Source organism: Callorhinus ursinus, unplaced genomic scaffold, assembly GCF_003265705.2.
Source record: "Callorhinus ursinus isolate GAN/ISIS: 27379988/994484 unplaced genomic scaffold, GSC_fseal_2.0 scaffold20, whole genome shotgun sequence".
In the NCBI taxonomy this organism is placed as follows: Eukaryota; Metazoa; Chordata; class Mammalia; order Carnivora; family Otariidae; genus Callorhinus; species Callorhinus ursinus.
In genome coordinates this window covers 17,534,301-17,549,804 of record NW_027397082.1, presented here as the reverse complement: position 1 = coordinate 17,549,804, position 15,504 = coordinate 17,534,301, and the positions used below count along the sequence as shown (strand labels likewise).

General features: G+C 40.4%; 1 protein-coding gene across 5 annotated transcripts in view; it reads left to right on the top strand.

The window, feature by feature from the left end:
• CNNM2 (cyclin and CBS domain divalent metal cation transport mediator 2) overlaps positions 1-15,504 on the top strand; it is a 148,831-nt gene that overhangs the window by 85,744 nt on the left and 47,583 nt on the right. Inside the window, exon 2 of one of the 5 annotated variants that reach the window (XM_073904248.1) lies at positions 11,972-12,026. The exons of the other annotated variants lie outside the window; for them this stretch is intronic. Within the exon in view, the coding sequence (XP_073760349.1) occupies positions 11,972-12,003 (32 nt within the window). The 3' untranslated portion in view covers positions 12,004-12,026. Of the gene's footprint in view, positions 1-11,971; positions 12,027-15,504 lie in introns of those variants that run through there. 5 annotated transcript variants of the gene reach the window in all.

Below are 15,504 nucleotides of genomic sequence, written 5' to 3'. Positions count from 1 at the left end.
CTTTTTTTTTTTTTAAACATATAATATATTATTTGTTTCAGAGGTACAGGTCTGTGATTCAACAGTCTTACACAATTCACAGCGCTCACCGTAGCACATGCCCTCCCCAATTTCTAGCACCCAGCTGCCCCAACCCTCCCACCCCCTACCACTCCAGCAACCCTCAGTTTGTTTCCTGAGATTAAGAATTCCTCATGTTAGTGAGGTCATATGATACATGTCTTTCTCTGATTGACTTATTTCACTCAGCATAACACCCCCCAGTTCCATCCACGTCGTTGCAAATGGCAAGATCTCATTCCTTTTGATGGCTGCATAATCTTCCATTGCGTATATATACCACCTCTTCTTTATCCATTCATCTGTCGTTGGACATCTTGGTTCTTTCCACAGTTCGGCTATTGTGGACATTGCTGCTATAAACATCGGGGTGCACGTACCCCTTCGGATCACTACATTTGTATCTTTGTGGTAAATACCCAGTAGTGCAATTGCTGGATCGTATGGTAGCTCTATTTTCAACTGTTTGAGGAACCTCCATACTGTTTTCCAGAGTGGCTGCACCAGCTTGCATTCCCACCAACATTGTAGGAGGGTTCCCCTTTCTCCACATCCCTGCCAACATCTGTCGTTTCCTGACTTGTTAATTTTAGCCATTCTGACTGGTGTGAGGTGGTATGTCCTTGGGGTTTTTATTTGGATTTCCCTGATGCCAAAGGGCTCAGTATTTAACCTTTCACTGTGACTCTTGAAAGTTTGGTATCATCTGCTATTATAAATAAGAGTTTAGGACCGTTTTGGAGAGAAGAGTTACCATAGCCTTTCTTCTCTTTCCTTCCCTCATCTTTCTTCAAACACAAGAAGAGAAATACAATACAAAATGGTTTTTTCAGGCAGACTTTTCCATCCTTAGCTTGGAGTAGAGAGAGTTCTAAGAAAGACCTTACCAAATTAGACAGATAGCATAGCAAAATAATATGGATTTTGGAATCAACTAGAATTCAGATCTGCCTCTATACTTCTTAGCTATATACTCTTTGGTCTTCAATTTCTTAATTTATAAAATGAGGACAGTAGTTCAGAAGGCCCTATTCTGTAAGAGGAAACTGTTTTGGGTAAGCTAGAGTCTTTGGAAGGGAGGACAGATGCCCAGGGAATGTTCGTTAGTCTTTTTAAGTCTCCGTTTTGTGACTTACAAAATGGAGTTAATCTTTTTTTCATGGGGTTCTTGGATAATGAAATAAGATACATAAACAGTGCCTGGCACGCACAGGCACTCAATAGTTGTGAATTACTGTTACTATTACTGCAGTCATGTGATGTCTCTTAATGGAATTACAGCCCCTTTGGCCTTATTCAGTACTCCTAAGGAAAGGTGAATCTGCTAACTTGGTGGTAGACAAAACCTTTTGCTTTGAAAGGCTATTAGTAGAAGCAAGCACAGGGTGTGCTCAATAAAGTGTGACTATGGGACACCAAGAAAAATTGGGGTCTGAAGTAACAGCCCCTTATCCAAGCAGAAAACAAGAGTCTGACGCAAGCAGCGCTTTCTAAATGGCTGTGAGTGGAACAACCTGCCAGGAAATTTTTCCATCTAGACTACTCGTAATTACCCCAAATGAGACTAAACTGGAAAATGTAAGAGCAGTGGAAAATAAAAGCGTGCCTGGATTGAATGGGTTAAGACTATTGTACTTTAGTTCAGAAACAAATTTTGGTGGTTGGAAAAAGTTGAAGTAATTAATTCTGCAGTAAATTGTGTTAGATTGAATTTATTGGGGGAGAAATCTCAAATTCTCTATTGAATTTCTAATTCTAGATCTGGGGTCTAGATTTGGATCAGTGATCACTAGCCAGTCCCAACTGAACTTCTCTTAATATAATTTTGACCTTGAGAAACTCCTGGAATAAGTTTTAAAAAATTCCAAGAAACAATCTTTTTTGACTGGATAAAATTTGGGGGCTTTGTTTTCATTGGCCCTTTTATCTTTGCTCCTGTCATTTGTCATTGGTTCTCTTTATGTATTACAGCTTGCGACCCACAACCTAATAGCTAGAATTTTAGATTAGTTGGTTAAATTCAGGCAATATTTGAGTACCTGTTGGGTACCTGGTAATGTGCCAAATGCTAGGAATATAGAGACAAATAGGTCATGTTCTTGTCCTCAAGGCATTCATAGTCTTGTCAGGTGATAACGGTCAATAAGGATGATGATAGGCATCATAGCTAATATTTATAGAGCAATTTAAAATCTGCATAATTGTTTAAGTGCTTTATATATATTAACTCAATCCTCCCAAGGGCTTTGATGCAAGTACTGTTATTTGGTTTTACAAATAAAGACCTTGAGGCACAAAACTTCAGGGAGGTTGCCCAAAGTGAGCTAGCAGGGCAGGAATTTGTAGGCTGTCTGATTCCGCTATGCCAGACAGCCCTCTGAGTTACTTATGTTTTGGTTAGGCTTCAGCTTATTAAAATTAGGACTTCAAAAGCTTATTATTCTTCAAAGCTTTACCCATACCCTACAAATATTTTAGTGGCTTTACTATATTTTGTTAATATTAAAAACATTTGCTAGTTTTTAAATTGATGCTCAAATGCTTTTACATTTAACAGAGGAAACTCTCCTATTAATACCATTTATGACCTTGAAGAGAGTTCCTTAAACATTTCAAACCATACTTAGAAATTTAATATATCTGGTTTCTTCAAGTACTTCAAACTTCTAAGTTTTGGGGGTATGATCTTATTAAGTCTCAAGAATTTTGAACATTTTAGGAGCATACACTAATGAGCATAGTGGTTATAAAAGTTATTACTACATTTGTATAAATATGACTTACACAAAAATGTCACTACTCTCTTCATTCAAGGGTTACAAATTTCTCTACACAACCAAAATAGGTAATTACCATTTTATATATATTTCTTTTAATTTTATTTATTTTTTGAGAGAGAGAGAATGACAGAGAGAATGAGAGGGGGGAGGGTTAGAGGGAGAAGCAGGCTCCTATCCGAGCAGGGAGCCCGATGCGGGACTCGATCTTGGGACTCCAGGATCACGACCCGAGCCGAAGGCAGTCGCCTAACCAACTGAGCCACCCAGGCGCCCGGTAATTACCATTTTAAAACTACTGTAGGGTGGAAATACAGGTCTGGATCAATAATTCCAGGCTTGTTTCATTAACCTAAACCCCCTTATAGTAATGGGGCTGTTAAGCCTGTGCCTCTTTTTGTGTGTTGTACTTACCCAGTTTTTGACCATAGCTGCTTTACCTGAGAGATAACCGGGTTCTGCAGACCTCACCTGGGCTGTATCTTCTGTCTGATTTGCATGGGTGGACCTTTGTCCAGTAGTCCCTATGTTATAATTTGGATTGGCCAATACTGCAACATTTTTTATAAATATTGTTGGAAAATCATGTGTCCGGAAATCCTTTACCACAGACCATCTCTAGTACAACAGTATCTTTGTGTGAACAAAGAGAAAGATGCCTCTCTAGGTAGATGAAATAATGAGAAAAAGGCCCCAGGCCAGCTAGGTAAGCCCGGCTGGCTTTGAACCTCCCGCCTTGCTCTCCTCACCACAGGTACCACGTAGTTCAGAAGATTTCCCCCCTTTGGAGTACCATTAAGACTCATGAATTTTCAAAGAATGAATGGTCAGATTTGCTATTTGGCCTTTACACTGGCTCCTTTCTAAACTTTCTGGCGAAAACAAGATATTCCACTTGCATCTTGATTTTTTTTTTCCCCCTCCCTTTACTGGAATCTGATATTCTCTCAGAAGCGAGTAGCTTTGGGGCAGAGTAGTATTAGACACTACAGACAGGATAGAGATTGGATGGCGTGTGCAATTGTTCTGTTGTGTTACTGATACTGCTCTGTAGTCCCATTACTAGAAAGGGGTTTAGGCTAATAAAGCTCCGAAAGATCCATTTTTATTGGGTCATGGTGTTTCCAGTTTAACTTTAAGTGTTTGAAGTATTACTCTAATTGAAAAGATTTTCCATCTGTCTCCCATTTAGCTTTCTTTGTATCTCCTACTTCTTAGCCACCAGTTTGCGGCTCCTCTGCCCTCTACATCCCCCATTTCCTTCCCAGCTTTGAGGGATGCTGCCAGGCCAAACTCGGTGCTTATATTAGGACTGTCTAAACGTCCTGTGATGTCACTGGATGTGTCCCTTCTTGGAACCTGCCACCTCATCCAGGTTTTGTTTGTAATCCTTCTGCAGTCATGTTGAGTAGGGAAGACAGGCGATGAGCCCCCAGTTGCCCGCATTCCCTTGCTCACTCCTCTTGGGGTCACCGCATGTGTACCCACCCCACCAGGTCTCTCCTTTCTGCCCACTTCACTAGTATTTGCTGCTTCCCTTGTGTTTTCTCCATCCAAAAACTTGAATCTCACTGCACCGTGGGTTTTTTGCTTAGTAGAGTGCTTTGTCAAATAATTTTATTTTCTGTTTTGGAAAATTTTATTTTCTGTTTCTGTTATTTTCTCTTTTGGAAATTTATTTCAGATGAAAATAATGGGTGAATCATAAAACACTCTTCTGTCCTTTAGGTTTTCTGTAAACCTGGTATGAAGTTGCCTTCGTGGGACTCAACTATATAATGTTTTATTCCTTAAAATGGGTGGTACATCATGGAACACTACATCAAAAACTAATGATGTAATGTATGGTGATTAACATAACAATAAAAATTTAAGGAAAAAATGGGTGGCACATACATGGATGGAGGTTTTATTTTCCATTATACTGTTAAGTCTGAAATATTTTGTAATTTTTTTTTTACCTTGTTCTTGTCTGAGTACCTTGATTTTTTGGAGGGGTAGGATAAGATGGATCATTAGCCCTTAAAAGACAGATGGGTAATTACGTATGGATGTTCAGTCAGTGCTACTCAAAGAAGATTAGGCTCCTACCGTGTGCCAGACAATGTTCTAGGCATGGAGGCTATAGTGTCACTAAGATCATGTCCCTGGTTTGGTGCGTTCTGTAGCTAAGTGGAGAACAGAGTAAGCAAATAAATGAGAAATACCATATCCTATACTGGTAAGTGCCCCGTGCAGCACAAAAAGAGGGTGTATGGACTGGGGTAGGGAGGAGCTGTTTTAGATAGGATGGGGCAGGGAAGGCCTCATGAGGATGTGACATTTGAGCAGAGACCTGAAAGAGGTAGGGGAGTAAGTAAGCTGAAAATCTAGGGTATAGTGGTCCACAAGTGGAAGCAGGGAGAGCAGAGATCCTTGGATAGGAATGTATTTGGCACATTAAAGGATCAGCAAGACCTGTCTAGAGAAAGTTAAGCCAGGTCAGGAATGGTGGGGGATAAAATCCCAAAGATCAGCAGGGATCTGTAAGGCCTTGCAGATTGTGGTAAGGTATTTGTTTTTACTCTAGGTGTGATAGGGGAGTTTTTGGATGATTTTGAGCAGGGAAGTGACAGAATCTTAGTCTCTTTTTGAAGGATTACTTTGGTGATTCTGCAAGGACTTGATGATAGAAAGCAAGAGTAAGGCAGAAAGGCCAGTTAGTAAGCCATTGTAGCAACTCAGGTGAGAGAGAATGGTGGCTTGGACCAAGGGGGTAGAGTGAGAAGTGGTAAGAAGGGATCAAATTCTGGATATTTTTCAGAGGATTGGAAGTGAGAGAGAAGAATGAGGCCTAGGTTTTTGGTTTGAACAACTGGGTGAATGTTGACACATCCCTTACCCCAATAAAAGAGGAACAGATTTGAGAATTTGAGAATTACAAAAGCTTGATACACTTGGTAGACATCCTGGTGGAAGATGTTAAGTAGGCATATGTAAATCTGGAATGCAGAGGAGTGGTTGGGATGGACACAAATAGGGGTCATCAGCATATAGATATTTAAAACTTCGAGACTAAATGGAGTCATGACTCAAATGAGTTAGTGTCCGAAGAGAAGAGATCTAAGAATGAAGATCAAGAGTTCTCTGGCTTCAAGAGGTCATTGGAATGAGAGGAATTAGCAAAAGAGAATGAGGTGGAGTGGGCATTAAGGAGAAAAGCCAGGGAGGTGTGGTGGAAGCCAAGTGAAGAGACTATTTCAAGAAAGAAGTTATAAATAAGATGAGGGCTGACAACTGATCATTGGATTAAACCAAATGAGCGGTCACTGGAGAGCTTCATGAGTGGTTTCATTGGACAAGACTGATTTGGAGCATGTTGAAGAAGAAATGGAGAAAGTGGATGGAAATCATTTTTTTCCAAGAGTTTTGCTATCATGAGAAGTAAAGAAATGGAGTGATAGCCGGAAAGAGGGGATCTGGGGAAGTTTTTTTATTTTAAAGATGGGAAGTATTTCAGGGTTTTAATGTGGTAACAGGAGTTGTCCAGTAGATGAGGAGAAGATAGGGAGAGCCCAGTGATGGAGGGGATAGCCTTACCCCAGCATCACCTCTGTGAGCCTCCTCTAAATTCTGTGGAGGTGGCAGTCTGGGAAGGGTAGTTTTACTAGGAGGAAGTATCAAATGTTACATAAAAGGTGAAACATTGGGAATAACTGAAATGTCTAATAGCTATGTAACAATTATGTCTAATGGATGTATAACAATTATGGCTATACAACATAGAATTATTTAGCCACTAAAAATCATTATAAGGTTACACATTAATATGGAGAGATTTTTAAATTTTAATTCCAATATAGTTAACATACAGTATAGTTTCAGGTGTATAATACAGTGATTCAGTACTTCCATACATCATCCGGTGCTCATCACGGCAAGTGTACTCCTTCATCCCCATCACCTATGTCACCCATCCCCCCAACCACCTCCCCTCTGGTAACCATCAGTTTGTTCTCTAGAGTTGAGTCTGTTTTTTGGTTTGTCTCTTTCTCTCTTATTTTTCCTTAGCTTGTTTTCTTAAATTCCACATATGAGTGAAATCATACGGTATATGTCTTTCTCTGGTTGACTTATTTTGCTTAGCATTGTACTTTCTAGCTTCATGTTGTTGCAGATGGCAAGATGTCATCCTTTTTGATGGCTGTATAATATTCCTCTGTGTGTGTGTGTGTGTGTGTGTGTGTGTGTGTGTGTACACACACCTCACATCTTTATCCATTCATCTATCAGTGGACACTTGGGCTGCTTCCATAATTTGATTATTGTAGAAAATGCTGTTATAAACATAGAGGTATGTGTATCCTTTGAATTAGTGTTTTTATATATTTTGGGTAAGTGAGAGATTTTTAAGACTTATGTGCAAAAGTATTGTGGAAAAATATAATACACTTTGGTAGAAAACAATGTCTAAAAGGTAAGATTATGGGTGATTTTTAATTCCTTCATTAGACTGTTTTCCAAATAACTTCCTCATGCTTTCTCTACAGTGAGTATATATTACTTATATTTTGTTTAGAAGTCATTCTGAGTACATCAGTGAGCTCAACCCATTTATATCAGTCCTAAAATATTTCTATATTTTGACTGTTTAATCCATTTTGTTTCAAGTTTTCTGTTGACTTTTACTTTCTCTGTTTCCTGTCATCAATTGGATAAATCTATTATTTCCCTAGTTCGAAAGTTACACATTCTATTTTTCTTTATGTTTTATTTATTTATTATGAGAGAGCGAGCACATGCATTGTGGGGAAGAACAAAGGGAGAGGGAGAGAGAGAATCCCAAACAGATTCCCTTCCAAACACAGAGCCTGACTTGGGGCTTATCCCACAACCCCGAGATCATGACATACCCAAAATTGAGTCAGACGCTTAACTGACTGAGCCACCCAGCCATCCCTATTTCTGTTCTTTTGGTAGTTGTGTAGTTGTCCTTAACTCCTAATTGATAATATACATACTGGTGTTTTTCCTATTGAAAATCTTCCTATTTTAAACCTTTAAATGTATGTATTGTCCCTGACATACTTCAAAAAAGACAAGGATCTTAGATGTTCTCCCCTTCTTCTCTATGACCTCCTCCCCACCATGCCCCCCACCACCCAATAAAAATATTTTGATTTCTAAATAATTTCAATTCTGGTACTGCTGTGGATTTACTTTTTTGTTTTGTTTTGGACCTTATTTAGACAATAGTAAACTTAATACACTATTTACTTACCCTTACCTGCCATTTTTCTAGTGTACTCCAAAATAGGTATTTCTTCTCTCTAGAATATTTCTAAGAAGATCTCTGTGTGGTAAAACTTCTGAGGCCTTGTATGCTTGAAATGTCTTTATTTTACCCTTGTTTCTAAATGGTAATTTAAGTATAAACTTGAAATTTTGAAATTCACCCCCCCTTACCTTTGAAAATACCCATCAGTTTCTTAGAACCAGCATTGCCTTTGCCTTCTGGAGTCAGTCTGATTCTTGGTTACCCTTTATAAACGATTTACTTTTTCTAAAAAGTCTTGGTTTTTCTTTCTTTTTGTTATTCTTTCATTTCATTGCATTGTAACTAGTTGCAAAACCCATCCCCCAATTTTCTTTTTGTTTTTTGAATCCTTTCAATCCAAAGTCCTACATCTCTTTAACTTGTCAGTTACTGTTTCATTAGATACTCTCTTCTCCTGTCTCCGTCCCCACCTCCGGGCCTCCTATTATACAGCTATAGTGGCCCTTCCAGTACAGTCCTCTCCCTGTTCGTGTTTCTTCACATGCTCCATCTTTTTGTCCCTTCCTCCTGCCTTCTAGGAGAGTTTTTTTTTTTTTTAAGATTTTATTTATTTATTCAGAAGAGACAGAGAGAGACAGGCAGAGGGAGAAGCAGGCTCCCCGCTGAGCAGGGAGCCTGATGCGGGACTTGATCCCAGGCCCCTGGGATCATGACCTGAGCCGAAGGCAGATGCTTAATGACTGAGCCACCCAGGCGCCCTCTAGGAGAGTTTCTTAACCAGATCTTTTGCTGTGTAGCCCAGCTGTTGGGTTCTTTACCTCAGCTCTTAGAATTCACATACCGTGAACTTGTACTCGGTTCTTACTTTAATGCCACTTGTTCTTGTTACATGTTTCCAGGTATGGTCCCTGTTTGAAGCTCTTTGCTAATCTGTTCTGTTCTGTATTGATCCATTAACTTGATTTTTGGTTGATATAGATGGTTTGATTTTGTTGTTTTTATAGCAGTTATGCTCCTGGGATAAGTTAATCCTTTTGTCTGTGAGTTCCTTCTCTTCTGGAGCGTTTGCTGTCTGCTCTGTTGATGGATCCCTGGACTCCCGAGCTTGGGCCTCTGAGAGCTTTCTCTGCTGCTAGCCATCCCCTTACTTTGGCTCTGAGGGTGGGTAGGGAGTGGAAGGTACACACGGCGCTTTGCAGTTGTCTGTACCTATATTTAACTGCTCCCCAGCCCAGCCCACTTGAGCACACCACTCTACCAGTGCTGCTAGAGTGCTGTGAACAGTGGGGGCTATCTGGAGAAAGCAACACCTCTAAAGAAGCTGCTCCCCTACCCAGGCTTCTCCACAGCACCTGCTCTGGGCTAGCAAGGGCCTCTCCTCCCAGCTGAGATCTGGCTGCCTTCTGTTGCCTAATGTTTTTCTCACAGCTTTTATGTTTCATTAACCTGTCTGGAATCCCCAAAATTGTGTTGGAAGCCCATCCTAGTTTGCCATCTTGTCGAAACTGTGTATAACACTTAAAAAAAAATCATTAAAGGGAGGTTAAAAAGATAGGGATGGAAGTATATACACCTTCCAGGTCTCTCTTTTAATGATGACCTCTTCTACAGCAAGAAGCAGTTTGGGTTTTTAGATAGGACGATACATTTCACTTTTAGTGTTCTCATTTGAGAATACTAAAGAATACTTATTTTGAGCTTTGGATTTGACTTAAGCCAGTCAAGAAATACTTGGGTGGTAGGTATGTTGGATTAGAAGTGAGGCAAAGGATTCTTGGAGGCTGACAGGAGTGATGTAAATAGATGGGAGGTGGTGGTTAGAGAAGAGATGTTTGGAATTAAGATAATGGCAGGGTTGCAGTAATAGTGACTGAGTGTTCAACGGAGTGGCCATGGAAGAAAGTGACTAAGCAGGATGGACAATAAGAACATCGGAGGAGAGAGAGAGAGACTTCCATTTGTGCCTGTGATTGAGTAATGGGGATCATATTTAAGACCCTTCCTTTTTTAAAAATATTTTTTAAATTTATTTGAGATAGGATGAGCAGGGACCAGAGGGAGAGGAAGAAGCAGGCTCCCTGCCAAGCAAGGAGCTCCATGCGGGGCTCAATCCCAGGACCCCCCCGGATCATGACGTGAGCCAAAGGCAGACACTTAACCGACTGAGCCACCCAGGTGCCCCTACCCTCCTTCCTTAAACGAGTAGAAAACTATACGAGGTGTATTGAAATAACCGTTTTTAGACAATGGGTAGTGTATAATACAGGAAAATGATCCTTGAGAGAAGGTGAGACCTGTGATTGCCCTAGCTTACTACCTGGAGGTCATAGTACAAGGAGAGGCGATCTAAACAGGGCCTGGCAGTCTCCCTGAGTTGGGGACAAAGTTGAGAATTCAGGGAGGTCAAAGAGATAGGAATTAACAGAATATTGGAAAATCAAGAGATCTCCAGAGATTGGCTGGGGGTTCTCCCTAGTCTTTAGTAGAGTACTGTTGAAGGTACCTGTGTGAGGAAGCCACTGAAGGCTGATGAAAAATAAGGGATGATCTTGGAGTCCTGGGCTGCTTGTGGTGATTGGCATAAAGGACATGATGGAATTAGTCCTCTGGTTTCCAGGGAGACAGTGGTGGAGAAGCTGTGAGTATTGTGTGGGGGGCAGAGAACGTGAGCGTCTTGCCAAAGCTCTAAGAGTTCTGGAGTTCCCACTTGACCTTGATGGTGGAGGAGCTCTGCAGAGGGATTGTCCTACTCCCAAGAGTTAAAATTTCCCCTTGACTCCTGCTGATGGACACATGGAGTCCTTTGGGGAGTTGGACTTACCCGGTAAGAATCCTGTGGATGTCACCCTTTTCCTAGGGACTTTTTTCCGCAGAAAAACACACCTCTAATTTATGGTTTCAAAACAGAATTCATTTAACAGAATGTGTTCTCCAGCAAATTGACTAGAAAATTTAGTTCCTTTAAGAATTGCTTCCGCTATCTATGTATGTGTGTGTGTATTTTTATATATGTATATATTAGATACATATTTTAGTACTAATTTCAGCCTAAAGATAGTTGACTAAGGTCAATTTTTCGTAAAGGAGACTTTCCGAGGCCCAGTTAGAACTCTGTTCATCTCTGTGTTCCTTGACCCAAATGTATTTCTATGTATAGAGGGTGCGCGGTAAAGATTTGTTGAGTAAGTGTATTTCAGGTGAAATGTGGCATCTGAGTGATGGAAGCCTTCGTGTGAGTTTTGTTGTGGGTTCTGAGGCTGCCAAGCTTGTGACTTATATACGGACTTGTGAGACTGCTCCTCTGCCCTGGCAGCCGGGCTTGCTGAGTTGGAATCTTCTTAGTAGGTTTGTGGAAGTCTACTGGAAATTCTTCTGTTAGGAGTGATAGGGAAGAATGCCTGACGGCATACGTGTCAAGGTAGTAGCCGAAGGTAAGAGAGGAGCAGAGCACTTTAAAGAGACTCGTGTCCTAAAGTTGAGACCTTTTCATTTATCTTTGGAACATTTGATACATTCACATTCTTCAAAACTTAGAAGGCTCAAAGCTGTAAAGTAGCCCCCTCCCACCCCTGTCAGCAAGTTGCCTGTCGAGCCGTTCAGTTCCCCCTTCCTGGAGGTGACCATGGTATGACCTCATAAAAGATGAGATGACCTTTCAGATGATGGATCAGGTTAGGAAATTAAAACAGGAGGTGTTTAGTGAGTTAGTCGTTATTGTATGCCAAGCTTTGTGCTGAATATTTTATATGTAATTTAATCTTCATAACAATCCTTTGAGGAATTGTTTTTGTCTATCATGATTTGTCTTCTGCGCTCAAACATCTTTCTGCTCCACCCTTGTCAGCCGATTTTAACTTTGCTTCTTTGTTTTCTGCAGACCATCTCCTCCTCCTCCCCTGTGACAGCTGAAATGTCCCTCTGTTAGGATCTGGATCCAGTGGTATGTTGGAACTGGCTCCTGTCTGCTTGAAAGACTGATGGTACTCCCTATTCCCAGCTCTGTGTTCAGTGACATCCTGTTAGTAACTTGGAATCAGTCGTAGTAGGAATATTTACACCGTGGGAATTGGCCAATGCTACAAGTCAGGGCTGTTTTTTCCAGAGAGCTGGTTGTTAAACATTTATCAACACACCATTGGATCCTCTCCCCTCTTAACTTTGTTGTTTAATGAACCAGCTAAAGGTAACTGAAGGATGGAATTTTTAAAAACCCCATAGACCTACCTTAAAGATGATTTTTTAAGAAGTTGACAGTCATTTGACAAACTGTTTAAAACTTTTGATCATGAAAATGTTCAAAAATGCAAAAAAGTTGGAAAAATAGTATAATGAATATTCATATACCCATCTCCTAGATTTGATAGTTCTTAATGTTTTTTCCTGAACTATTTCACCCTGAAATGTTGAACATACTTCTCCTACATAATCCTAATTCCATCATCATTAAGAAATTTAAAGTTCTCCAAAATCATTTTTCTACCCAGTCCATACTCATATTTTTCTAATTGTCAATTCTAAAAATGTTATTTATAGTGGTTTTGTTTTGTTTTTTTTTAGCTTTTATTTTTAAGTAACCTCTCTACCCAACGTGGGGCTTGAACTCATGACCCCAAGGTCAAGAGTCCCCTGCTCCACCGACTGAGCAGTTGGGTACCCCTATTTATAGTTTTTTTTTTTTTTTTTCCTGAGAAGGATTCAATCAAGATTTGTGTATTGGATTTGGTTGTTCTCTTTTCTCTTTTAAGCTAGAATAACCCTCTTCTCCCAACCAGTTTTTTCCTGACATTGACTGTTTTCAATTTTTTCTAAGTTTCAAACATGTACAAAAGGAGAAAAAATAAACAATGAACCATAACATACCCAACACCAATTCAGTGACTGTCAAAATTTTGCCACATTTGCTTCATTTATTGTGTTTTCTTCACTAGAATATTTTTTTTTAATTTTTATAAAAGATTTTATTTGACAGAGAAAGAACACAAGTGGGCAGAGCAGCAGACAGAGGGAGAGGGAGAAGCAGGCTCCCTGCCAAGCAGGGAGCCCGATGCGGGGCTCGATCCCAGGACCCTGGAACCATGACTTGAGCCGAAGGCAGCTGCATAACTGACTGAGCCACCCAAGCGCCCCTTCACTAGAATATTTTAAAAAACAAATTCAAGACATCCTGTTGTTTCACCCCCTGGTAACTCCAAAAAATGTAACCAAGTTGGTTGTTACAAAACACCAAACAAAATTAATGACATTAACTTTTTAAAGAAACCAGGCTAGTTCTTTGGTAGTGTCCTTGATTTGGGGTTTCTATGATCATTTCCTCGCGATAACATTTAATTTCTCTGTCCTGTATTCCCCATATGCTGGAAATTAGATTCAGGTTTTTGATTAAATACTTTTGGCAGGCATACTTTATAGAGGATGAAAGGTACTTCAGAGCGCATCACATCAGGTAGCCCATGAAGTCTGGTTTTCCACTCTTAATGATGTTAAATTTGATCACTTGATTAAGGTGGTGACTGCCAGTTGCCTCCATTGTAAACATCGGTTTTCCTCTTTGGGATTAGCAGTAATCCTTGGAGCAGTGCTTTGGCGCCACATGAATGTTCTGTTCTCCATCAACCTTTCCCTTAATGGTTTAAGCAGCCTTTAATGTTCTTTGCCTGAATCCGTTCATTGCAGGAGGCATTGGAAATAGGACTACTCTTCTTCTGATACAGATCCAAGGCATTTTCTTTCATGTGTGGGTTCACCGATTGGTGTTTCCTGTAATGGTGTATGAACCCCGTCTACAATTTGTCTTCTCTTAGTTCTCAGTCTTCTCTACACTTGAATTGTCTTTTTAAGTGAACAAGCAATACAAGCATTTTTGAAGCTGTACTAGTGCAGAATCTTTCCAGATTTTTCCTCACGTGCCCTAATTCTCTTGGCCACTCATAATTCACTCTTAGTTTTTGAGGGTTTTTTTCCTTTATTTTTTAATTTTATGTTAGCTCCAGTATTTTTTTTAAGCAACCTGCTTTCGCTGATTCTTTCCAGAGGATTCATCATAGTTGCCACAGAAACAACAACTCGTTTTATTGTCCTCAGTTTCTGTAATTTTTAAATTACATAGTTGCAGCATCAAGTAAGTACAGATGTCATAAATAGGTTTGGAAGCAAAAAATAACCAGTTCTTAGTAAACATTCTTGTTAATCTATGGGAGTAGAGGATGTAGAGTACTAGATAGTAGCCTACTAGCCAAAAGCATTCAGTGTGCCGGGGCCTTCCGTCGGTGTGCTTCACAGGGAGAATGGAGTGAGTCTGTTAATCAGCAAGTTGTTACGCAGAGGTCAGCTTAAGAGAGCATCTACCATGTTGTAATTTTACTTGCCTTGTCTTCCCCGCTAGACTTCCAGTTCCTTGACAGTAAAGGCTAGTCATCCTTTCTTGTGTTTTTGTTTTAATCCCTGGTGCCCAGTGCAGTGCCTAGCCTAGAGTGAGTGCTCAGTAAGAACACCTGATGAACAAATCCACGACCAGCACCAGAGGGGACCTCAAGCGACTTCCCATCGGGAATGTAGTAATCTTGGCAATATCTTTGCAAACGTCAGGGTTGGTGTGGTCATTGCATATAATTTAGTCTTTCCTCCATTTTTCTTCTTCTCATTCCCTCAGTCTTTGAGTCTTTCTCTGCTCTGTGCCGGCTTCCTTGACTTGATTGTGTATCGCAAGCCACCTGTGTTATCATTCCAGTTTCCTGACAAAGATGCAAAACATGTATGATGGTTTGGCTGCCATGGTGCTTGCTATGCACAAAGCGAGAGGAGATTCTGAGGAAAATACAAAGTAGTTCCTTAGTTCTCTAGAGCTTAACCAATCCCAGGAACTGAAGTCTTCTGTTTCTTCACAGAGGAAATATGACAAAGGCAGTGGCTGTACAAGCTTCCTTCATGGGCCGCCCTCCCCACTGCCTCATCCAGTAAGCGGGAGCGACTACTTCTAGAGGTGAGAGGGGAGGGAGGACGACCTCCATAACCCGTTTGATCCCCCCTAGCTGCAAAATTTTGGTTTTGAGAAACAGGGTGAACAATCTGTAGAGTTGCTACGTTGAAGAACTTTAAGACAAACCTGCAGAGGCTTAAATACTCAGGTGATAGAAGTTATGCTCTTTGGTAGAAGCCTATAACCTATATTTTAAAAGCTACTTGTAGCTGAATAATCCCAATGATCCTGAGAGTCTGTTTCTATAGATATTAAATAGCAGGTACATCTGAGATGATTTTCTAACTTCCAGAACCAGGAGACAGTTTATCAGTAACACACTCCCTGTCATTCATTGATTACTTACTGGATGCCAGGCACTGTGTTAAATTTTACATTTTTATCATTCAACTTTCATAGTGAACTTGGGACTGATCTCTATCTTACAGATGGTT